The 27,289-nt window shown below is 40.1% G+C and overlaps 1 protein-coding gene across 10 annotated transcripts in view; it reads right to left on the minus strand.

Moving 5' to 3' along the window:
* The window catches only part of mtd (TLD domain-containing protein mustard), a 189,309-nt gene that overhangs the window by 106,968 nt on the left and 55,052 nt on the right, over positions 1–27,289 (minus strand). For 4 of the 10 annotated variants that reach the window (XM_087348698.1, XM_087348696.1, XM_087348695.1 and 1 more), the window contains exons 2-3: positions 25,289–26,086; positions 6,849–6,908 (exon numbers count right to left, since the gene is read on the minus strand). The exons of 2 other annotated variants lie outside the window; for them this stretch is intronic. In XM_087348698.1, coding sequence (XP_087204824.1) covers positions 6,849–6,908; positions 25,289–25,653 — 425 coding nt within the window. In that variant the 5' untranslated portion in view covers positions 25,654–26,086. Of the gene's footprint in view, positions 1–6,848; positions 6,909–25,288; positions 26,173–27,289 lie in introns of all 10 variants that reach the window. 4 more of the 10 variants (XM_087348711.1, XM_087348694.1, XM_087348693.1 and 1 more) reach the window with 3 other exon arrangements.

Here is a 27,289-nt window from a genome sequence, read left to right on the forward strand (position 1 = left end):
CAGACCATTTCTCCTGCTTGACAGAATAACAAGCACGGCACGTGTATCCGACATTTTCCAGAAATAACTGGAGATAACTTACTGCATTTTAACATCAGATCTGTAGAATACTGTAGTGGGCTGCAACTTATTTGAGAAGAATATCTCCATTTGTGAGAGAAAATTACGTAACAAGGAGCTTCGTAATTTGGACACCACCAAATATTACTAGATCGGACAAATCTAGGAGGAAGGGACATGTAACACGCATGGAGATGATAAATTTATTAAAAAAAATCAGTCAGGAAACCTGAAGAGACAACTTTGGAGATCATGTGTAGATGAGAAATTAATATTCCGATGGATCTTTAAAAAAACCGGGTGTAGCTGTGTGGATTGTATACAACTGGCTCAGGATATGGTCCATTGGAAGGCTCTTGTGAATACGGAAGTTAAGCATCCATAAAACGCGGGAAATTTCACTAGCTAAGCGACTATCGACTTGTGGGTATTTCCACAGCATTTATGTAGGAAATAACATACACTGAAAAAGCGAAAAGCATGATGGGTAATTACAACTCAGAGCTACACTGCTCACCAAAATGTTCGGATGCATGCCCCGTGCGGGGTTCCGACTTGTAAGAGATCGACAGGCCTCATTTCTTAATTCTTGAACACGAAGTGGAAGGAAGGTTAGGAAGCAGGAATCGACAACGCGAAACACGAATCAGAGAGTACGGCGTATGCTTATCATTCCTACATAAGCTTTTCTTGTCCGAGGCATCATTTTATTTAATATTGGCGAAGTAGTTCCAAAAAGTTTAGTTTTTGCCAACAAAATGTCGTAAACTAAGTACACGTCAAACAGATTCTGGGAATACAAGCGACATTCCGGTCGCGCTAGTGCTATATGTGTTGTGGCATTAACCGTGTTAAAACAGTTATCACTTATGAGAGAAAACATCCTTCGCAAAATGAGTCTTCTCGGACGTCGCGCCGTGTAGTCTCGTAAAAACTGGCCATGTTTAATCTGAGGTGCTTACTGCCTCCACCTTCCCGCCAGCGAGAGAAACTTAAAACTTCCGTTCAAGCAGTTTCTTTCATTCACAGTTACAGGTCCAGTTCTTTTGGTTGCTACAAACACTAGGCTGCCTAAATTTTAGCTCGAAACCACCACATTCAGAAACTCCGAGACTCAATTTCATAAGTGCCTAAACTTCTACGTCACGGAACGTTGAAATATGAATCGGCTGACAGCTAGTGATCAGCGCCCTTGCTTCTTTAACAGGGGTTCCCGGGTTCGAATCTCGGCTCGGAGGCCAGCTATCCTGTGGGGTCTTCGTGGCAAATTACAAATTAAAAAATTAATTGAATAAACCAAGAATAATTCCATCACACGTAAATAATGCAAACTCAGGAACAAAACAAAAGCCTGTCTAGAACACAGGAGGTCCTATTCCCAGTCGCCTCTACAACCCCGATTTCCTTTCCTCCCCACATCCCACCGAGAGCCCGTCCCATGCCAGAGACCCCATCGTGACACACTTCAGCCCTAAAGATGGAGGTGTTATGCCCCTTCGAAACATTGATGACCACTTACAAGAATACACGACGTTGCAACTCAGACGATCAAAAAGAAAAAGGCAGACAAGAACAAGTTCCGATTCAGTAAAGAGTTGCGTCTCGTGGGAGAATCCACGGACACTTGCGTTCTGTTGCGGAAACAAATTTTTAAAATAGCAGACGCACTGATGTACTAAAAAGAACTCGGAATCTGGAAAAACGTGGGGTACGAACGACAGACAGGGACACGTACGGGATAATTAATCATTGCACCACGGAGCGGAAAAGTGGCGGCTAACAAATGAGAGCCGTGAAACTGCGATTACTTGACTGCAATATAACACATGCGTGATTAATTATTACCTCACCGTACATCGTTAGTTTATAAATCGCTGAAATACATTCTTCTAATCCTGAGATTTTATGAAGGAGACTGGTCTCTCCATCTACATGCTAATCGCCTGACATTTATTACCGACGGAGTTTATGCTCCATACTGCGCTCAACACGCCGTTACAAGTCCACGGAGTATTTCAACTGGAAGAACTGATGAAGGACGTGTCATGAATAGTAATTAACAAGTGCACTGTATTACCTATACAGGTCCCAAATGGTGGTGGTGGTGGTAGTATATTATTTGTAAGATTTGAGGTTTTCACAGCGGTGAGTATGAAGATTTCTCTCTTCTGGATTGTTGCGCTGTGTAGTATGGTAGATGCTTACCAACGTTTCGTAGGTCATAATGCCTCCGTCATCAGGGCGATTAATCGCATTATTACCTCCGAAACTTTGGTAAACATCTACCACATTACACGGCGCAACAACCCAGATGACAGAAATCTATTATATTATTTTAGTCATCGTCATCATCATCATCTAATTTCAACTGATTAAGACTCTCGTAACAAAACCCGAAGGTATACAACATTGCTAATACAATGGCCGTAACCAAACACGGAGCCTTGATGACTGTTGCACTTGCACATGTGGCCGTGAAGGGAATACTGCGAAGAGATAGCAAATACGGAGAGTTAACCCAATCTTCAAGCAGACTATCGAATATTAAATTATTACGTTTAGGCTGTAGAAACAGCGTGTGCCTGCATTGCTGGTGTTTTATAGTTTATATGGATTACAAAACACAGTGTAGTGTAGAAGTGAGTCAATGAAAATGCCTCCGAGTGCGTCTAAATTAAAACGGAATTTAAGTCTTCCTTGTGGATTCTTTCCTTCAGGCATTCCAACCAAAATGTATGCATTTCACATATTTCCCATGCGTGCTACATGCCCCGCTCATCCCATCCTCCTTGACCTGATCATTTCAACAATATCTGGCGAAAAGTAGAAATTGCACAGCTCCTATTTATGCAATTTTCTCCAGATTCTCAACACTCCTTCCCTCTTAGGTGGAAGTATTCTCCTAGGCACCCCGTTCTCAAACAAGACAGATCTCTCTTTGCCGTGACAGACCAAGTTTCATACCCATATAAAACAACAGGTAACATTATATAGGTTTGTATATTTTAATCTTTACGTTTTTAGACAGTACACAGATGACAAAATATTCTGAACTGCACAACAACAAGCATTTCCAAAATTTAGTATGCTCTTAATTTCATCGTAAATGCAATTCTTATTTGTTAACGTCGTTCCAAGTATTTAAACTTCGTCACATTTTAAAAGAATTTATTTGCTAATAACTGCTCCGTGTTCTAGTGACGAGACATGAACACGTGCTTAGTAGTCCAGACCAGCTTCCTTCCTAGCAGCTAATAGATCTTCTGCATTTTAACGATGTTTTCGCCTAATAAATTAACATAATTAGCGAAGCTGAAAGGCAATGGTGATACAGCAGTAGTAGCTCTTCGTTTCAGACCATTCTGAACTGGAATACAGCACGCAAATGTTTTCCAACACGGACTTTACCTCAGGTTTTATTTAGACATATTTTAATTAGCCTAATTGGTACACTGAATTCAATAAGAATGCTGTATAAGACCGTTATAAGTAAATCATAGTCGCCATTAAAGTTGCAACTATTACCATTATAGTTTTAATTCTGTTCCTTACAACCCCAGCCGATTACTGGCTTTAAGATGCTAATTTGCTATATTTAGTGTTAAAAGATTCTAATATTTACAATAAATTGTAGATGCATTTTGAAGTAATCATCGACAAGTGTGACGATAACACGTCATACCAAATATTTCACGAAAATGCATTTGCTGCTTATGGTCATGCAGCATATTCTGAAAAATATGGTACAAAAAAAATTGAGTCATCCTTTACAGACGAAAGGCAAACAAATCTGGTTAACATGATTAGTGTTGCTCTTAAACTTTACTATGTGGGGACACTCAACGAACGGTGTAGTGAACATATTACGCCAGTGTCTGAAAGCATTTCTCCTGCACCTGCGTTTTTAAATTCCAGCCTGAATGAGTTAGAAATGCATCGCTTCAAAAGCTTCAGCAGAGAACTGAACTCAAAGCAAGTTCAGTGTCCCTTGCGGAAACGTAACATGAGCAAAAACGCTTTCTCACAATATGCACGCACTTACAGGCGAAAAAAAATTCAAAAGCGGTGGGATTTTGCCCATTACGGAAAAGGATACAACATGGAGAAGGAGAGGTGCATTAGATACGTATGGACCAGACTCTAAACAGTCTTGTATAGTCCACAAAACAAACAACTAGTAAAGGAAGCACTTCATACTAACTCGAAGAAGAGATTTCATAGGTCTACCTAAACAGCAAAATTAATTATCAACTCCATTAGAACACGCGTCTACATCCGACTTGATGATGCAAAAACTTCCTCAACTACACCGGTTATTTGCAACTGCGAACACATAAAGTGTATTGAACCAACCTTCTACTTAAAAGAAATCGTCCTGATGATGAAGGCAGCAGGGCCTGCTGAAACATTGGTAAACTTCTACCAGACTGACTATATGGAGCGAAGTCCTTGAACTTCGCTACAGAACCACAATGTTGGACCCTGACCGCTGTCCAAGTTAGTCTCCAACTTTGTTGCACTTCAAAACTACTCCAATGTATTTAAATTTTGCACAAAACAGACCAAGTTGGAAAGCGTTCATCCGAATGATGTACTTTTCACACACATGTGAAATCTGTGTGCTGAAGTAATTTACTATTATGAGATAAGTGTCAGGTTTTCTGGTGCAAATTCAGTTCAGAAATTACAGCTGTACACCGTCTTTTTCCTTCAGCAAGGGGCGTATTTTAACATGCTCTAGCGTTCAATAACAGATAACTTTCAAGGGCGTTATTTATTCTGATCGACCTTAAACACACACGCCTTTGAGGATTCAAGGTCTTCATAGCGGTAATGATGATCTTATGGGATATGGCATCGTGAAGACTCGTGGGTAGATGACAACGTTTAGTCTCCATTTTCAGTGCTAAGATAAGTAAAACATTATTGATTTCAGAACTAATTTTTTGGGACATGACATAGTACAGTTTTTCTTGTTGGTGGATACCAACACATCGGAGAAATTTGTTGCCTAGTTTTGAAACAGAATTTCATGCACATGCCTCGTTCTATACTCCGTTGACTTTCTGGAAATACAAAACTCGCAGAAATATATAATGAATTTAACTCTGAACACGATGCTCTACTGACGTTACGTATAGGTCAAAAAGCTCATCTATAACACCACTACCCTGGCGACGTAGCATGCAAGTTGCACAGCCGTATCGCACCATACCGACACATGCTAAACGCATAAACTTCGCACACATAAAGCATAATCATCCCTCAGAAGCTGAAAGTCGCTCAGCTAGTCAAAATTTTTCCATCATTTACAAAGCTCAAAGTTCCATTATTACATTTACAACAGCCCGTCACTGGCTCCTACCCGACACAGATGAATCCGGTCCACAGGTTCACAGCCAACTCCCTAATCACCATCTTCATATTTGCATTGTTATCTACGCTTAGGTCGCCCAAGAGGTCAGTTTCCTTCCGGTTTTCCGGCCAAAATTTAGCACGCGGTTTTCATCTCCTCCGTGCGTGCTACATGTGTCTCCTTCCTCTCATCTTCCTTCGTTTTATAGCCCTAATAACACGAAAGAAAACTAACTTTGCTGTACGAGCAGACCTAATACTTGTGGCACGACCCAGCCGAAGTTAATGTCCTACAGAGTGGCTGGTTAATGCGAACACTAAACGTCTCAGGTTGCCAAGAAACTCCTACTCATGTATACAGCCACTTGTGTACAAGCATTCGGGACTGGGCATATTTCCAGCAAGCAATTCAACTTACGGTACAGAGACGTGTGTGCTGCGACCGACGTTTCAGAGGTGCGTACTTCCTCCATTAACAGGATCAAGATGTTGTGTGAAGTAAAGTAACCAGCAAGAAAACTCAGATATTCTGGATTGGTCTGACTGACGTTATGGACAAGAGATCGCAAAACGAGCTACAAAACTCCCTCCATCTACCACGAAAACTGCTTCGTCGTTCTAGTACACATATAGAAGTTCCTGGTCAACCCTGAACCGTCCTGCAGTGTGGTAGCGCTTAGGCACAATATGTAATAATATAAGATTCAGTTGAGTCGAACAATTGTCGTCAGGGAAAGATTCGATGTCAGCTGTAAATTTTAAAATTTTCAAACAAAGCTATCAGAGGGGCAATAATGACTTTTCTAAATGTCGCAATTTCCTACGAGACATGGGTCCATCATTTTACTGTCGAAAGGAAACAGTTCAGTATGAAACAAATTCAGGATGGTGATACACAAAAAAAGGCAGTCATTATGTTTTGGGAAGCTAAAGATGTTATTCAGTGGATTTCCTCGATTAAGACCATAACATGAACACCAGTTACTGCTGCCATCTCCTAACGACACAGTTCGTCCACATTGATTTGACCGTGAATAGCCCACACTGACTGTACAGGGGTGGGGTGTACAAAATGTCAGAAGAAATATAATTTGCAAATATTATTTTTCTGTGTGAACTGTGTGATTGAAATAACTTTAAGGTCTAGAACAACAGCAGTAAACACACCAACTCAAGATTACAAATATATCTAAGAACAAATTCGGCTTTCGGATATAAGCGGCGAAAGTGTTCACCGTTTTAGCAAATACTGCAGCCATCTTCAGATTATTTTTACCGTAAATTCGCTCTACAAGTTTAACGAAGATCGCTCTGTAGTTTCGGACGTGAAATATGCGGTCAAACAAACATCTCATAACGAGTTTATTTACGCACAACAAACAAAGGATGCATAAAAATGCGTTATTAAGAGGTGGGGTTGGTAGAATACTCACCTTTGCCATGGGACGATGCTGTCGCTAGAGCGTGTGATGTCCTGAGAAGCGCGCCGGGATCTGGTCATAAAACAAAAACAGAAAGAAACGAAAATAGTAAAATAAAATAATAAAAAATTATAACCACTAAAACGTAAACCCGCCATGAACCAAAATAAGTTGAAACATAACAAAGGAATAACTACAGAGTTGAAATTATAAACCTTTTCATCTTATCAAAAGTTAAAATAAATTGGACTGTCATCAACTTTTATCTCCCAGCTGTTTACAATATGATTATCCAGAGGCAGCACTTTCCACACTGTCAGTGTCAAGGTCTGCTACAAAACACGCCTTAATTTCATAGGCTGCTGAGGGCCTAGAGGTATGGTCTGCAAGCTGGCGCCATCTGTTGATTACATCTTGAACTAACTGCGCTACTCAGCTGCAATACAACGAAAGCAACTAAAAATGTAAGGCGGTATGCGAGCTTGTCGCAGCGAACAAAAACTGGACAGGAAATTAGTAAAGTAGGTCCTTCTTTCATGCATTTTGCCCTCCTAAACACAAGACCCACACACATAGTTGTGCCGGTAAATGCCACATTGTTTATTATAAATTAATTAACTTGGTTTAAACGTAAGAACAATTGCTTTGTTGTTCTTCATTTTTAGATCCTTCCACTGTCACCCGAAACTGACTTTATAAACAGTGAAAACAAATAAAACAGAGTAACGCAGTATTTCCCCGCGTATAGCCTATAATTAAACAAAACGCGAGGTCCGCGATGTTCAGATCTTAGCTGCAACAGTGTTGCACACAGTAAATCTGGTTGCATTATCGATTCAACATCACTTGTAATAGGAAGCAGGTCGTTGAATACAAACTAAAATAAAACCACAGCGTTTAAATTAATACCAGTACTGAATCACAGACTAGGTCCTAGTGTTTCAGGGTATACGAGTAACAAAGAAACGGGGACAGGTAATTAAAATCTGCAAACTATCCAAAGAAAAATCACATACTATCTCCACCTTCTATTCCGTTGACACGTAAAACTCAATTCAGTTTGTTTCTTCATTCCCATGTATACATTGCAGCTCGTACTTCACTTCATCGCTTCGTATAATGCTATAAAACTCTTTCGAGTAAGATGGCGGCTGTCAGCTAGGTCGTTGCGCCGTGTGGACTGACACAGGTTTACCAACGTTTCAGTGGTCCTTGCTGCCTCCATCATGAGGGTGATGACCTTGATGATGGATGCACCAAGGACCTCTGAAACGTTTGTAAACTGCTAGACTACACGGGGCTACAACCCATAAAACAGTCATCTTGGTATTACCCGACGTGACAACCTCAAATCCTGCTGTTTAGAGCATGGTCATGTAATCTTTTTTCGTAAATAATGCTTTGAGTCTGATGAACATCATGCATTAAACAACCCAGTACGTACTTTTTAATTTAATTTGTGTTAAAATATTTTGTAACAACTTATTTTCTAAGAAATCTCATTTCACGCCCTTGAAGCCAAAGCCAGTTTCCTCTCTCAACACGGATGTTTCAGTTTCACTAAGTACACTGAAACGTTTCCAGTCTGTTTAATATAATAAATCTTCCACAAACAGTTCACAAACTATGTCGTGTATTGTTATTAAGATCTAGAATATTTTCTGTTTCAAAACATTGTTGGTTGTAGGCAATTTTACAAGCTTCTATATTTGACGCAACGCGGGTTCTAATGGACCTATAAGAAACATAAACCACACCGACCGTATTTATTGTGGACCTCCGATACAAAACGTGATGGAAATCAATCTAGAACTTTTGAAAGTATAACATGAGCGTACAAACGCGAGCAAAGCACGACCTCCCCATTCCTTACACAATGCATAAAAACAAGGAAAGGTCAATTAACATTTCTGACAGGACAAATATATTTTCCAAAACACATTTCCACAGGGGCGGAGAGTTCATGTTAACTGTGTTAGCCAGGCTAACTCTTTGACGAACAAGAAACAAAAAGTGTCTTTTATCTAACTTCCGTGGTTCAATAGTACTGAATACACTTGAACACAGTAGAACCGATAAGATAAAATGCATCGTTAGCCAGCTAGTTGAGGCTTACGATCGGTGCGAGCGTTCCAAATATTTTTCTTAAAATTTTGGAACATAAAGCTAGGTTCCCATATTAATGCTTTCATTCTCGTTCATGTCGTGGACAGCTCACTTTAATTTCGACATCTGCCCTCTGATTCAAGTCCGGTCCTGCCCGTTTCTTAGAAAGCTATCATTATGGATTTGGTCTTGCCGTGACATTTTTGCAGCTTGCAGACAGCGTCGGCGCTTGGTACCTGCGTCAGAGCGAAACGTTTGCATGCTAGTCTAGCTAAAGATAGTCGACTTAAGTAAGCCTATGGATCTTTACGAGGTACCACACATAGGCTTCCACTTGGATCAATGAATTCAGGACATTGCGTTCACAACACCTGAACAGTTACTCTAATGCAATCTAATAAACAATGTAATGACGCCATATTCTGCGTACAATTGTAGCGTTAATGGTCCCCAGAGAGGTCAGGTAGAGACAGATTTGACCTTATTAGGTCACGGCGGTGTACATGTCGATGTTGGTCTTTTGGGTTCTAACGCCGTGTGGAATTGTAAGGTGATATGAAGGTTTCGAAAAAAATGTTCAGGGATGTTGTCTTAAAAATAAATGCCGGGGTACCACCGCACGCCGTTCTAAACTGAGAGAAATCTCCATAAATCGTGAAGAAGCCGTTCTATTATTAATAACAAATTTAACATTTTAAATTAATAATTAAACGATAAACAACTCAAAGACGCAAACAAACATGTCCTCTGAATTTTATACTATACAGTTTCAAGCGTTCAATTTAAAACGCAACCCTAACTACAATATAATTTGAAAACTTTTTAAAGTTTTTATTTGTAAGGAAGAACATGCAGTACAACTTTAAAAAAAAGCTGTCCCACTATACACCATGTAGGCGCTTGGGGGGAGCGGAGGTATAGCTCCTACTCTTTCTTGACCTCGGCACCAGATGGGGGGGAGTGGTCAGCATCACGTTAATGTGTTTTAATTTCTCCAAGCTTCATGGGTTATTGGAATAAACTGTTTCTTTGAGAAATTCCTAAAGAAGGGAGTCTGACGGGGCAAGGTCGGGAGATCAAGGCGGCCAAATGCCACACCCTACAATGCACTCAACAAAGAACTCCCGCAGTAAAGCAACAGAGTGCGCAGCGTGGGCCGCCACGTCAACATAACAAAACTAGCAATCCCTCACCTGTCAACACTGTTCGACGTCGGACATATATCTGCCGTAAATAATTCCTGTGCCCTGAAATTTTGTTACAGACGGCGTATTATTGTCTTATTGGGTACTTCCTGCAAACACTTCACAAACAGTACCAAACGATTTTGATGCGAGAATTAACAAACTTTTTGCTCGTGAACACACCTTGTTCGCACCTGCGCATTTTTGCGAAATTGGCGTGAGCAGCGTCCTGACAACCAGGGTGACCTTGGCTCAAGTGTCACAGGCAAGGTCGTGGACCTGCTCCTGATTTCACTGTCGTACCAAGAACGTGGTTGTTGCTTGCTTGATGTAAACGGTACGCACTGTATTTTAAGTGGGGGCTTACAACCCTCCTTACCCTTCAGCTACAACGCCAGTGTAACACCACTTCCGTTAATAAAGTTCCAAGGCGACGCCCGACACTCAAAAAAGCACCTGGATACAGCTCTGCCTTGACTACAACCCTGAAGATGATATAAGTACGTGCCTCTGAAACGACTGAATCTACCTACAAATATAAACGACATTACAACCCAGGATACCAACGTATAATTTACGATATACACCAACAGATTTTAGCGAGGTTTTAGTCAGTTTGATAGACGCGTTTCAGTTTTATTAAGCTGTATTCAGCGACATATTATTTATGCCAACAGCTTTTAATACAAATTTTGTCAGTTTATTTGATATACATATTTGAAAGGTTACAATTTTCCAAGTGCCCATTACATCACAAGAAGAAACGACTTAAGAACGGAATTAACCGATGTAGATGAATTTTAAAATGCCAGCTTTATAGAGACTGGACATTTTTGTCTCAGCAAAAGTATTCATTATCGGGCGAGAATATTCACAAGCAACACATGAGTCCTTTTCATATAAAGTTGCTGACACACACGCACAAGACACACCTTCACGGAAGGACATGCCATGGGTTTGCACAGACAAGTACGCAATAGCCGATCTGCACTGTCTGAAACCAAGCAGTGTTATGCACGCGTCGAACGAATAAACCGTGTTAAGGCCAAGGTGAGACCCTGTAATCATGCAACCATGGACCACGACCTCTCGTTACCTCCCTTCAGGCCATTCGCAACCTCCTACCTGTAGGATATAACCTCATACATCACAATAAGTGTCCAGATGGCATTGTTCTCACAGAGGCGAACCTCAAAATTCATATAACAATTACGAGCACAGGCACAAAGCGGGTGTTTTGGAAAACACGTAATTTGTCCTCGATACTTAAATCATTTGTTTGCGGACTTACTGTAGACAAGGTTAATTTTACCGTTTCTCAGAAGAGGCCAATTAATTAGTTACAATTCCTTGATAAAACATTCACATTCCCTCTAATGACCCATAGATTCCACTTCCGGAGGCGAAGGTAGACAATGGACGAATTTCTTGAATGTTCATGTAGGTGTAAAGTACTTTATATTTACAGTTTCATTCCGGTTAATAAAGTGATATCGACACAGTCTAGCAATTGATACACACTGTGTTTGCAGCAAGTATTATGACAGAACAGAAACACTATTAAGAATGCTAAAATTACGCATCCTATTCTACAGAAATTAAAATGCCTGCGTTTTTGCAAATCACTGGTACGAGCGTACTACAGGAAGTTGCATTAAACACACATATCACTCAGCCTGCCAATATTTTAGTCCGCTGATCGTTTCAAGCGTCCACGGTAAACTTCTACCAGACTACACGGCGTTACAACCCAGACAACGCCTTTGAGAGCGCACCCATAATAGGTAGCCTATAGTTGTGATGCTTTTCTTGGAATTCGCTTCATATAAATGTTCTACAAAACACGAAATAAGTAACTTCGAAATCATTATGTGTGTCTTATGTACCTTGTGCAAAGAAAGCATGAAAACTATGGGCCTAAGGTAAACAGTCGCTTGTAATTTATTAAGGAGTTGACAACGAAAGAATGATTAACCTAGTTTCTTAACAAGCTCGGAAAACGTATCACGTACCGGAATACACATAATATCCTCATGCGTTCTTTGCAACGTGCATTTAGAGGTATTAAATCGGCCTTGTTCGATTTTTCCAATATTGGCCATCAGATTGCAGTGCCTTAACGTTTGAACCAACGGACGAATTTTCAATATTTCAACTTTTTACTTCTAAATGCGCGTTGCGAAGAACGCCGTAAGACATACTATATACTCCGGTACGAAGTACACTTCCCTGGCTTGTTTAAGCTTATTACGAGACTTCATGGAACAAATTTTAAATTCCACAGATATAATTTCTACAAAAAAAACTAAATCAACTCCATGGAAAAGAGCCCTTCTTGAGAAACTGACAGTACGCTCAGTTTTGCGGATCACTAAGGTACATTACCGTGCTCACAAAAACTTGCAGCCGGTCTCTGTCCTTAGCCACATTAATCCAATCGAAACTCTCATACCCCATTTCCGCAAAATATATCTTAATATTATCCTCGCATCTACGCCCACGTCTTCCAAGTGGCCTCTTTCCTTGTGGATTCCGAAATTTTTTTTAAGCATTTGTCATCGCCCCCATGAGCGCTGCTTTCCGTCATACAAAAATTTCAGTTTCATGCAATCAATAACGCTGACACGGCGGTCGCACCAACTCTTTACCTTCTTCGCCTGCAGCACAGAAACATTTCTACGGTGCGTAGACTCAATTTCATGCTTGTTTCCCAAAAATGTGCATCTTGCCAGCTCTAGAAGTTAACGCTAGAACACAGCACACCATACACGCAGAGTTCCGCAGCATCAAAATCCATTCTGGAAGTTTTGTTATTCGGTACATGCAACTTAAATTGGAACGTCGCTTTTGTAAGTTTCGTATTATTAAGAATTTCACCTCAACGTGGAACGACACTGTTCCATTGATGTATTTTGGTACAATACTGATGCGTACGGTAGAGAGGTGAAATGTGGATTAATATGAAATTGTATAAATTTGTTATGATTTCTCTTATTTTACGACATGCCGCACAGGCGGCAAGAGGCCCAGAGGGCACTTTATCCTTCCCATGAACGGCAATAATATTTCCACCGATCTTTTTCTCTTTCTCCAGTTCGTACTTTACATAAGCCGGAGTCTGACCTCTCTCATTTACTAATGGCACAGATAATTAGAGACGACTTTGAACGCCCGAAGAAATAATGTTATCAAAACATCGAAGGGGGCATGACAGAAAAACCATGTCAACTACTTAGGTGCACCTGTAGAAGGACAAATACTGTGTAGGTCGATGAAGGTAATGGTTAAGTATCTCAGACGGAAAAATAACAAACTTTATTTTATTTGAGCTTCTCACGGCGGGTGAAGATGGCGAGGTCTTCTGACTTGTGACGCCAAAGTGGATTTTGACATAGATGCAACGTTTAGGAAAAACATACTGTCTAGAACAGTGTAGTTAACAAACATTTTATTGAGATCAAAAGAACCATTCATAGGTACGGACCGGGTACCGTATAGACCTCCTCAATGGAGAATCGATTCCGTTACGTCGCACTGCCATGTCCTGGCTCCTACTTCATGCTGCCAAGCAACATGTCCCCAGGTGTCTACAGAACTTGAAAACAGAATACAACTTCTAAGTTGTGGTGCAGCGCAATCTTGTAGGTGGATTGCCAAAGGTTGGGAGGAACGTATCGCCTCAATCTTGGGGCATAAGCTATTCCGAAACACCGTAACCACCTCCAGGGCGTCACAACCCAGAAGAATATTATTCACATTCTTCAAAGCCGTGAAAATCTTAAAATGCTATTATTCCAAATGCAACAGTGTTTTCCCTATCTGCATCAAACTTTCTTTACACTTCAGCCAATATATTCCGTACCGGAATACACATATCATCATGCGTTCTTTTCAACGTGCATTTGTAGGTATTAAATCCGCCTTGTTCGATAGTTCCATCTTTGGCCACCAGATACCAGCATTTCAGTGTGTACCTCATGATATTACTTATCCGTCAATTTGTTATTACCACGCGTAGGATACTCAAAAGTAGGATTCTGAGGTCGTGCCAGATATCACAACATCCACATCAAATTTCATCCAAATCTGTCCAGTGGTTCTCGAGTTGACTGGACAGACTGACGGAAAGGCACGACCAGCCCATAATGCGCTGTCGCTTTGCTCTGGGTAAAAAGTACAAATAAAAAATATACGCCACAAACGTGACGGGCCGTTTAAATAAGTTGAGTTTAATTGGAACTATTATTTCACTCCATTTTATATTATACAAGCTCCAGGCATGCGCTTGAAAGGAATAATTGCATCAGTTATAAATACGCACTGGAGAGTTTTAAATGCCGATTTTATTGCAAATTCCCGTTACAATTACTGTTAAATTTAAAAAAATGCTACCTAAACCAGATAAATGAAGGTTCAATTTTTAAACGATGCAATATAAAACATGCACAAATTACTCAATTACAGTTATTTGCTGTAATAATATTTATCCAGTAACGTTATGGTACTGATTAATAACAGTGAATGTTCAATTCCACAGTCTAATGTTAGTTCACTTGCGTAAAAGTTATTATCACAAAACAATCGCAGATGTCTGCCTAGTTTCAATGCAGGAAAAATATATATGTTCAGAAATATGGTCCACAGATAACCTACTGAATATGATAATAAAGGAACTACAGTAAGACTTACTGAAAGACAGAAAGTGGTGAGAAGCGTAAATAGGTGACTTAAAATTCGGCAATGAAGTTCAGATTTACAGTCTGCAGTAGGTGACCGACCATCTTTTATAAGAGCTCTGCTTTACTTTCGACAAATAATTACAAAGATCTTACTCCGAGTTCTCACTGGACTTGACGCTTGCTGAAGTTAAGCTGATCCACAACAGCAAATGTCTCGAGTATTTGGAGAGACGGCCGTCTTTCTGTCAAACGTAACTCTGTTACAAAGATGTCGCCTAATTCCACGACAACGAACAGCACGCGCTTTCAAGAAAGAATCGCGTGGTTTAGGTCATAACAGCACAGATTCGTGAATGCACTCACAGAGGCCGCCAATTGTTTGAAAGGGAACATTCTTTATTACACGCTTGAGCGATTGACCGGGTCCAAGGCTAACCAGACTACTCCTTCACAGAAAGAAAGAAAAGGGAAAGAAATCTTCCCGTGATCAGCGCGAGCAACACAAAATGCGGACGTTCTCCTACTTAGCTTTCCGCATTTAACGGTTTTAGAAACGGGTGAATCATCAATTCCAGATAAGTTCACGTAACGAGCGACGATTAATCAAGAAATTAACTTAAAAACCTGACAGTGTGTGAAGTACAGAGTAAACAGGGTTTAAGAAGTTTCATTTTAACCTCTCTCATACTATACGACACACAGCATTTATGAAAGGCGTGTAATTTCTATATTCCAGAACTGTACATAAGGAGACCATTAAATCACTTCGACCAGCACATGGAGCACAGACCTGTTTTGGAAAGGAAGTTGATGCTCAGCTGGCCAAGAAAATTCCTAACGTTAATTTCCCTCACACACTGTTTTCTTGAGACCCAGGTTATAAATGTCTATTATCCTGAGCTATGCTTCAGTCTCCCAAATGATGTCTTCTGCGTAATACTTGACATTCTGATCCAAGTATTTTCCTGTGTACTTTGTCTTTAGAAACTGAAATTAAGTCAAGACCGATTACCTTGTCTTCATCTCGCCCCCTACGAGCGTGTTCGTGATGTCAGCCTTGGTCTATTCTTTTACAATGAATCCGTCTCGGGAGAGAGAGAATGGAGTTAATATCACGTTTCAGAGACTGGTTGTGCCTTCATCAACGACGACGGTGTGACAGACTGCAAAGAATTCAACCGCCGTGAAAGCTTCTAACCTAGAGACGCAGACCGACCGAGATCTTGAGCGACTATCTCCATGTACACCCTCAATCTAGCTTCTTCCTGCAAGTAGCCCACAAAGACGTTACCAGACCGCAAGTGCAAACAAGCGACTGCACACAACACCAGCTGCTTGAATATGCAACATTCGTTTGCTAAACGGATTTCAATAAATTCGGTTCAGTACTTTTTAAACTGAAGTCATTTTCAATGAGTTATTCAGCATGACTAAGCTATCACTTCTCTATCTGCATAAGCATTTATTTCTTTTAATTTTATTTCTATAGTTTCGTACCCTACAGTCTTTGAAGTTGTGTTTTCGTTTTGCCCACTTTTCATTCCAAAGAACCAAATTTCGACCGAACATTTTTGCCACCACTTGCTGAATCATCCATCGTGGGATTGCACATGTATGAACATACACGGCACAAACACGCGTGCTCATGAAAAACATCAGAACTTTGGGAATTCACATAAGATGTTGCAATCAGACACCACCACACAACACAACAGCTTGCGCAATCACTCGTTTGCGCGTGCGATCTGGTGTTGTGTATGGGACCATTTAAGTTACCGCAACAGATAAAGTATCGCACGTGACTGACTGCTCCTGGTTACTCCATCATACCCGCTGAAAGGTGGGCTGTCGTGGCAAGATACCTACAAGGAATACGGAAGGAAGTATTCGTCAGTTAAACAGCAACGGGAAAATATAAGTTTAAACAACCAAACTAAATCTTAATTAAGTTAGAAATACGCTGCAAGGCATTTTAGTCCCCTAGAATGAAGTCAACATTATCATAATCCTTTTGATTTTCATATTCACGGGATGCCAAAATCGGCGTGACGACAAAGAAAAAGGAAGACAATGCTGATGGTGGCTCATGTCATGCAGGGTAATCCGATTCAGACGAAACATACTGACAGGCTTCCCAGTTCAGATTACTGTTGCCTGTTATTACAAGCATAACAACCTAAGAAAGACGATAATTCGGTTCGATGTAAAATGTGCACTTTACTAAAGTGTACTGATAAGTCTACGGGACAGAATGAATGTCTCTAAGAAGCGGACAGTCGCTCAGCTAGACAATAAATTCCATGTATTTTTTAACAGACACCAAAGGCTCAGTACCGTGTTCACAAAAGCCCGTCACTGAATCCTATGAGGAGCAAGTTCATTCTAATTCACATTCTCAAACACTATTTTTAATACCTATTTTAAAATTATCCTCCCACTCAATCTTCGGCGTGATCTCCTTCAAAATTCTTGAATAATATTTATACATTTCTCATCTCCGCCGAGCGTATAATGTGCCCCACCAACCTCATTACCTTTCATATAAGCGTCCTAATAGTATTTGGTTAAAAGTACACACCGTTTTCAAACAGTTTGTACAGCCTGGTGAACAGTAGAGCAGCGGTTCTCAAACTTTTACGCCTGGTACTTGTAATATAAAGTAAAAGAAAAGTCTGGTACCCCATGAAAAAAAGCCCTCCAAAGATACCCAACTACCTATACAGTTTATGCTGCTGGCAATAAGCTAGCTAGAAGTTCAAATTTGAAATCAGCATATGGGCGTCGACAACTGCCGCGTGTCGCTCCTCCAAACTTGTCAACAGACACAGCGTCTGAGTCTCCTACGCCCGTCTACTTTCATTTGCAAAATTTTGATTTTCACCTTCTGTTAATGATCGGTTAAGTCTCCTAATGCCTGTCTCAAAAGCCGAATTCTGCGGGATTCTTTCTGCTCTAATGAACTTCTGATATAACGAGATGAGGACCTGGACTGCTTGACCTAACTGATTTACGTTCCATAAAAGTGACTCCGGAAACGGTGACCTCATAACAGCTAAAACAGCTGGTTGTCTGCTGCTGACGCCAGACAGCAAAAGCCACTGCATCGTCTCGATTTCAGTAACGAAGAAGAAAAAAAGAACACAAACTGTGTCCTTGGCATGGCTATAGTCGAACCAAGGCAGTCCACACTGCCGTCCCGGTAACTTTTTGAATGCCGGGCACCGCCCTGGAACTCTTTTAATAGTACTGATGTCAAATACAAGCGAAGTAGCCTGAGGTGGTCGTGAGAACCCAACTTAAAATGTCGTAAATATTGTACAAATCTAGAAATTCAGAAACAAAATTATGAAGTTTTAAAATCATATAGCCTACGAATCTACTCGCTCTTGCATTATCAATCCCTAACTGACCTACACAACGTATTTGTTTGTTTCTTTGTGGGTTGTTTGTCGTTAAACGGCGTACAGATATTATTAGGAAACGAGGCGGCATTATGTCACGACTCGTGTTAATTTCTTTCAACCAGAACTGCCAGGTCGAATGATACTTTTATTTTTAAGACTACGCCCCTGTCCTTGGTCCCCAAAAAACCTTATGAAGTGGTACTTATTAGGCCAACCTGCCGTTCTAAAATGGGCAGAAGAAAATCTTGCATGGCGCCTAGCCTTACGCCAGGGGTGGGGAACCTTTTCATGTTGGAAGTCCGCATTAATTTAGCTGTAATCAAATAAGGCCGCATTCAAGAAACTTCAATTAGATATACTTAAAAATGTACATTATTTTGTAAAAATCTAACTACTATGTACTTCATAATTTCAAAAAATTAAAACCATTTGTTAATTTTAAAGTTAACTAATCTTCTAATAATTTCAAAAAATGAAAACTATTTGTTAATTTTAAAGTTAAATAATCTTCTAATGACTTTGTTGTGTCTGCTTTTTGTTGGAAAGCATTTGAATAATTGGTTGCAGCATGTATTAATTTTACAGAACAAATCTTTTTATTATAAAAATAAAAAAATTTGTTCCGTAAAATTTGGATTCAGTCAAAAGGCCGCACTTAAGGACCTAGAAGGCCACAGGTTCCCCATCCCTGGCCTACGCGAACAAATTATAACACAAGACACGAAGTGAAATGTTCACACTGTGGCTTAGCTGCTGCGGTTCGAATTAAAGTAGGAATCAGTGGACCCTGGTTCGTGCACTCTGTAGATACTGTATCTGAGCAGTGTATTCTAACTCTTTCGTCCGTCCAGTCTTATTGGCTTCAAAACAGAGTGCTACTTGCTGAAATACAGTATTATAGCATTACGTGCATTGTGATCTGTCATTGACAATAAATGTACCCGATATTTGCAGAGGTAACACAGTTCTATGCAAGTTCACAGCTCTTAAACTGAAAATACTACAGCTGTTCTTTGATCTCTCAACGCGGGGGCACGCCATTGCAGCGGGAAGCCAGTGAGTGTGACGTACACAAGGTAAACCTGTTTGTTAAGTTATCAAGAGTGGCACAACTGTTGCTTCTGGTTAACATTCTACAGTTTCAAAAGAGCATAAAATTACATCGAAAAATCACGTGACATTACGATCTCTATTCACGTCCACACTTCACCCAAAAATAGCAGAGCGTTAACAAGTTGGTATTATATTACTCACATGAGTCACACATTTTGATCGTCTGATCTGAAACAATTACAACAAAGTGGGCGAAATTTGCCAAAAAGACCTAGTTCCAGAGATGAAAATAGAAATTCATGTCAGAATAACAGAAAGTCGTGTTATTACTGACTTCGTTTAAATAATCTTTAAAATTTCCTTAAAATTATAGGATTTTATTTTTCGACGCGTTATTATAAAATTGTCCTTATGCATTCGTACTCTTCATATAAAAAATAGGTAAGAAAATTTGTATGTTGGGCTTAACAACACACCACGCATGAAGGCGAAATCGGGAGTGAAGGAATATCTCACGCATTCCCAACCTCAGCACTAGGTGAAGGGGATTGGTCAGCTTCACGCCTCGACCGCTTTACCACAGGGCACAGAGCTTACGAGATCCACTGGGCTCTGGGCTGAAGTCGCCGAATGTTGGAGATGCTTTTCGATTTGTATACAGAAGTAAGCATTGCCTTCACATGGTTTAGTTGAAGGGAAATATTGTTGTATCCAATGTGGATACAAACGTACCAGTGGTATTCATTCAATTTCTCACTTCCCGCTACTTTCAACGGGCTTTCTACTTTTACATTGATAAAAATGTGCCTAATGAATAAATTTCGGGACTTTATTTTATGTATTAATTTTACTTATCTGCGTATTTGACCAATTAAAATATCGATAGCTCACTGACATGTTCTAAACATGTGCAACTTAGACAAACTCAAAATCTCTCAATTCTCCATTATTTTTAGCATGGAAACTTAAAATTCTGAACAGTTACTAACCTTGAACTGCTCCTAAACTACATGTTTAAACTATTTTTCATTATGCGAGGTCTGTAAGTTGCTGAACGCAGGTGAAACAGAAATTTCCACTCCACTGAATTTCAATAGAACGAAATGAGTAACAAAATCACGGGCTTAGAGCTTCAATAAATATGGTTCTAATACTGCGGTGGTTCTCAAACCTTCTTCTCGAACCATGTAAAAACTGCCAATGGTTTTGGCAGACCGCTTCATACATGTTCTGCCTGTTACTTAACAAATGTAATGCGTTGTGATTCAGACATTAAATACGAGTAAAAACGGTTTTATAGGTCTACTAAATATTTTTACAAGTACCTTGACAATGCTGTTATACCCATTTATGTATTTTTAAATGTGTTTCGTTACTCATTTGTAATTACACTTGTTCCGTGGACCACCTAAAAGAAGTTCAGCGTTCCACACGCTGGGAAAAACTGTACTACGAGTTCCCTATACAACAAAATCCAGTTTCTTAACTTCGACGGGAATCAACTTCAAAAAAGCGTACACATCTTCCGACAATTGCATGGGATTTTATTTTCGCTGCTTACCGGACTCATCCACAGACTTCGAATTCTCAATTATTTGCAACACCCCCCCCCCCCCCGAACATGTCTCTTTACTGCGTGGGTCCGACCTGTTTAGCCCTGAAAGTAAGAAAACAGTGATGGAGGAGGTGACAAAGAGATTTAAATATACCCATTGTTCAGAATTAAAATATTTGCCAAGTTAGCATTTCTCGCGAAAACTACATGGTAATTTCTTTTGGCACTAGTCAGGTATTGCCAAACAGGAATATAGTTCATTAATGGCAGATTCTGTCCATGCAGCAGAAGAGCACAGGCAGTCAGTCGCCGGCTCTCGCCGCGCTGGCGACTGTCATTAATTTTTCAGGACGGATAATAGTTGCGTACATCAGATATGAACTGATTCTGTCGCATTTCCTAATTCCAGCTCCTCCCTCTCCCGCCGTATTTCGTCCCGCACTGCTAAACAGTTCGGATCCACAGAACACGTTCATACTCTTTTTATTTCAACAGTCTGGTGTTTACCGAAAAGGAGACGAAGAATACCACTGAAACAGGAACGACCAATGAGGGTCACTGGAATCAGACGAGGTGCTTCGGGTTTAGAAATTACAAAAGGCGATAACAACAGTCTGCCTTGCGATCACGAAACGGAATGACAACTTGCGTAGAGAACCACAAACATGTCCCGGCTGCAACCACCATTTCCGCGTCCGTTTCAGTAGGCACGTAACAAGAGTGGCACATTTCGATCTGCCAAGCGTCATCATCACATTCAATTTCATTCCTCACTGACAAACACTATGGAAAAACACATCCTGAAACTCTGATGATCACTCAACTATTCAAGAAATACCAACATTTTATGGAAACCTATGGTTCATTGCCTTGTTCACTGTACTCTTTACAAAGCTAGATGAATCATATCTCCTTTCGCCCTGATGATGGAGGCAGCAAGGACCTCTGAAACGTCGGTAAACTCCCACCAGTCTACACGGAACAACAACCCAGATTACAGCCATCTTCAGACTCACCGCCGTGAAAACCTCAAATCCTATAAGAACTTGTAAGTTGTGGGGCATAAGAAGTTCTATTTGCACTTTGTTCACTTCCTAGAACTGGAACTGAAAAGTAAAGCTAGTAATTAAGTCCGGTAAGCTTCATAACACACTCGTCAAAAGCTTACTTTCAACATTATCTGTGCGACGTGGTTATTTCACATAAACGTGAAGTCGTGGCGTGCTGTAATATCGATAAGGAGGAACACCACTACTGTCATATATCTGGACCTTTTATTAAATTATACCTGCTGTATAAACAGGCCTCTGACACACCATCAAGATACCACGCACAAACAGCTAAACCAAAAACGTGAAATACATGTACAAGTTACATGTTACACTTTGTCAGAAGCGTGTCGTGTATAAAAGTAACAAATGAGGATGAGGTTACAAATTAAATAGAAACTTACCCGCGTGGACGATAATTTCAAAGCGCATGGATACGAAAGATGATGAATATAAGTTATTATTTCCTACTTCAGGACATTAAAAATGTTTTGCTGCTAGTTTTATGTCACTGACCTTCGGAAAACCCAACAAATCTCAATTAGTAACATAGCCGGTAACAGGATCTCCAGAATGCAAGTCAGGCACGTCCTGTTCTTCGTTTAAAAAAAACCCGCGAGCTCTACATATAATGAGGTCATGTCCACATTTATCTCCCAGATCGCCCGGAGAAGGCACGTCTGTTCTGAAAACAGTCGGAAAAATTCCACTTTCGTTCATATATTCCACTTATAAACATGGAAGTAACAGTTTTATTGTACATCGATAATCGTTTGGGCACTCAAATGGTATCTGGAATCATAGTTTAAGAATTACATAAGAAATCCTTTAGAAAATGTCACAGTTTAATGCCACTTAAATTGCAGTATTAAGAACGAAGAGAAATTCGAGTGGCCCGGGCCCTACTCCTGTTCCAACTGACAGATTTAAGTGAAACTCGATTTGTGAAATCTGTAAGAACGTAACTGAACCAGGAATTATGTGTTATTTGTGAATTAGATGTCTCAGGTAAAGACTCCGTTTTGAGTTAACGACTTAGCATCAACTTGCAAAGTACGTGTGTGGTATCCGATTGAATAGGGGAATGATGCGCCTGCCTCATTCTAAGGCACTCTCATTCGGAGTGGCGCAACACAGTACCGTAAAGTAAACAATGCAGTTTCAACACCATTAAATTGAAAATCAGCATAAATCCACAAGAACAAAGAATGAGACCACAACATAGTAGGCCTTACATTGTTTCCAACTTTCCTTCGATCGCATGTTTGTGAGAAATTGCTAGAAACGTGCCAGCGAACCCTTAGAATTTGTGCTGTTATGAAACAGTTTTGGCTTATACAGATTACGAAACGAAATGCAACCACGGATTCCTTATTGTTGTTAGAACTTAATCCAATAGGAAGTTCCACCATTGGTGGGAAGCGGGGGCGTGGATACTCGAGCCTATAAACGAAAAGATGGGTTAGAACAAGTAATTTATTTCTTGCAGACGGTCCACCTGGTTTTCTACAGATACAGTTCAACTATACTATCCACTTAGCAAACGTTTCACTCGTATTTTCTTTATTTTGGAATGCCAGCTGAGGATTTGTTTATTCATGGTTTATTTACGACACATTCGTATGCTTAAATGATATAGTATCGAATTACAGGATTAGTAAATAGACTCAGAAGGATTCAAAGGAAGCGGCCGTGGCCTAACTTAAGGACTGCCATAGCATTTGCATGAAAATACTAAGGAAAACTATGAACACCTCAGAATAGCCAGTTTCGTGGCCGAGATTGGAACATGGGGCCTCGGAATATGGAGAACACACGCTAACAACACGACAGCGACGTTGGGTACCAGCATAAGACTTTTGGCACACCAGACTTAGCACAGTAATAATAAATACTGAATTGAAAGATTCCGAAGTGTATCACTTCTAGTCAGCTGTTACAATTCCAACAGTAATTACGTCACAGATCAAACTGCAAAGTCAAGTACCAGTGACACGCCTAAATCAAGCGATGACCAGAACATTTTTCGCGCGATGGTCATGTTATATTCCATTGTCATACAAAAGCCTCGATAGAGGTTTCATGCATTTCATAAACAGCACTCCAAAGACGCTACAAGCTACAGAGCGATCTGAAATGTCGATAAATTTCTACCAGGCAACACGGCGCAACAACTCGGAAGATAGCCATCTTCAAAACTTTTTCTTCTTTCCAGTCGAGGCCTTAAAATACGCCACGTCATTTAAACGTGGAGTGAAATCGACTGGAGCATGTCATGTGGAAAACATGGCACTGTTAAACGTGAACAGACGCGCCAGCAAGTATTTGTGGTGTTTACAAAGAAGAAAGAAAAACAAATTTAATGTAGGATTTTAATTTTCAAGACAAGCTCAGCATATCTATATCCCTACCAATATTTGTCCACGTGTTTTTTTTATATATATATATATATATATATATATATATATATATATACGGAAAGAAAGCTTCTCTGTAACCGGGAACAGCGTACTTAGACGCTGCATTAGCGGTTTTTGCAGAAGCATCAAGCAACATACTGTGTATTATTTCTTTGTCAGGACTTTTTCCGTCGTCGGAGGCTGGTTCTGTCTCCGTCTTCAGGTGAGAGGTACCTACTCTGTTGGGTCCCTTATATAGAGTTAGTCTCTTGTCACTGGACAATATATATCGTCCACCTATCTCAACATATCCACCTAAGTACAGGTTATGTCAGCAGATTATAATACGTATATGCTAAAATAAAATAATAAGACCGCTCATAAAGCTCTAAAAACGACCAGTAATGAAACCGCAATAAACGTAGTGGGTTTTAAAGAATAGACGATGGAAAAAGTCCTGACAACGAATAATTTTAAGTGTAATCTACCAATCTACCGTCGTCAAAACCCTTTAGAATTGAACATACTGTGTGCTCACTGAACTAAATCTAATCCCATTACAATCACATACAATAGCTGAAAAGTCTGTTATCAGTCGCTCCTCAAAACCCAACAGATCACTTAATAGTTATAACAACTCTATATCCGTCAATACCATTAATTTAATTTCCAAAATTACGTATTTTAATAGACATTCTAGAATGCCAAACGGCTCAGAATAACGGGCGAGTGAGTTATTTTACCTGTCGTACTAAACATGACGCCCTTCCGCTTTAAAACACAGCATACAAATCCTGTATTTGTGACATGTACAAATAGAAACATTCTCTCACGCTGAAAAGTTACCATTACAAACAGTTTCCAATATACTGCATATTTCTGAATATTGCCCTCTGAACTAAAATATCAACCTGTTAAGTATGTGTTAGTTCATTACAATATTTTAGATTAATTAATTAATCTAATTATTTTATAATTCTAGAGATAAAAGCTAACCCAAATCATATGTGTTAATGAGCTCACCGTGAAGGCCAGTGGTCAGGCATGAAAATATTCCACCAGGAGGGCCTCTTATGTCGATCTGACAGTTTCTCGCCGGAACCCCCGTGGCCTGGAGATCCGCCCATCACACCTTTACGTCTCTTCCTCTCCATCTTGATATGCCAAGATTTTCGCCGACCACGTTTGTCCACTGGGCTTGTAGGGCATTGTTCCATAATGATGGATTCCTCCAGGCTTACAAGACCAGGGATGGACGAAGTACTCCATTGTTTTGGTGAGTCGGAATCCTTTGAAGTAGGATTGTTATTTTCGAGGAGAGGAGATGGTTTCTCTTTCATTCTGTCTCGTTCGTCGTCTGATACATGAACGTACCATTCCGTTTCCATGGTCAGAGCCGTAAAATTCACAGATTCCACATCTAACTACAGAACACTTCACAAACACCACTGTCCTACCTAGATACTGTAGTAACAGAACAGAGCTACACCGATGGAACGAGGTGAGACTTGAAACTCATTCAGATTAATGCACTTGCTTATGCCTTTTGGTCTCTGGCTGGATATTTATATTTATGATGGAACACGCAGCCTTCAGAAATATAGTTTGGGGAATTACTAACATTCAGTAACAAAAGAGCGAGACAAAGCGACTTATCCTGGAACTTCAGACACTACAACTTCTAACAATCTACGACGACACGGCAATACAATAAAAGTACGACAATTCATACTGGATGAAACTATTCGGTCTTCATGCTCGTCTCACTAAGACTGTATGATGAGTTTTTTTTGTCTAAAAACTTGCATCTCGGTGATAACGCTGAAAACACGAAGACACAAAAGCAATTACGCAATGTCTGATTAGAAGGTTTTCCCTCCACTGCGTAAATTTCACAGAACGAACATCTGTAATGAGAATGTGGGTCAGTGTTACGCTGCCTACTTGCTGGCACGAGACGCGAGCCACGTACAGAGTGGTGCAACAAAAGAAATTACTTTCGTGGAAAATGAATCACTCCATAGACCATCAAATGTATCGATATTTCAAACTGTAGATCAGCTGTTGGGGACATATTACGTTTAGACACAATCAGCGACTATGTTTTCAGAGTACTAAGGGCACAGCGCACCTCTTTTTTCAAAACCAGTATCACCTTCAAGCGGTACTTTCCCTGATTACGAACAATCCCTGCGGGCCACATCACAGCGGTTTAGCCATGCACATAAGGTGAAGGAATCAACTCTTAATTCACCTTTACTTTTTAAGTTTCGGTTATATAAATAGCTATCCAAACTCCTTTTCAATACAGTGCGTTACTTATTGGGGATGCTTAAATCATTGTTTATTATTACGTTAGTTCCTGTAAACGACCAAACTATGTGGCACTACCGGCACAACGAAACCGAAGGAAATGTTTGAAGAATCGAGAGATATTCTTCTTTCTTCCAAATAAACACATTTTTAGTAAGGAATTGAATTACATAATGACAGTCTTTGCTAGAACGTAAGATAATTTAGCTGTCAGATGAAGTTAAGATTACAGTAAGAGGAGCTTTGTGAACCAAGTGCGAATAAAGAGAAGTTGCATACTCCTATCAGTTTAGTTACGTTTCATACTCCTTTGCCTAATAAAAGTTAAGATTTAATACAAGTATAAATACTCCAGATAGTAATGAGCGCAATGCACTGATCATAACAGAACCTCCCTCACAGGTAACACTCATGATCATTGTCTACTCGAAGCGGAAGACTGAAAACGTATGTGTACGGCTCTCCTATTCTGGCAGTCACTGATTCCCGACTTTAGGCTGTGGAACTCTTCTGGAACTTCCCATCAAAACAAGAAACGCGGGTATAAATTCGCCACAGAATGTACAAATACTTCCGCATGATACTTAAAACGGAAATAATGTGAATTTTTTAAACACAACAGTAATCCTTTTTAAGAAGCTGATAATCGCCCAGTTATTCAGGAAATTCCCCGTCTTTTATGGGCACTGACACGCTCACAACAGCATTCAA

Source organism: Zootermopsis nevadensis, unplaced genomic scaffold (assembly GCF_977971745.1).
Source record: "Zootermopsis nevadensis isolate Lab colony 2312 unplaced genomic scaffold, Znev_1.0 Znev_ptg000013l, whole genome shotgun sequence".
Lineage (NCBI taxonomy): Eukaryota > Metazoa > Arthropoda > Insecta > Blattodea > Termopsidae > Zootermopsis > Zootermopsis nevadensis.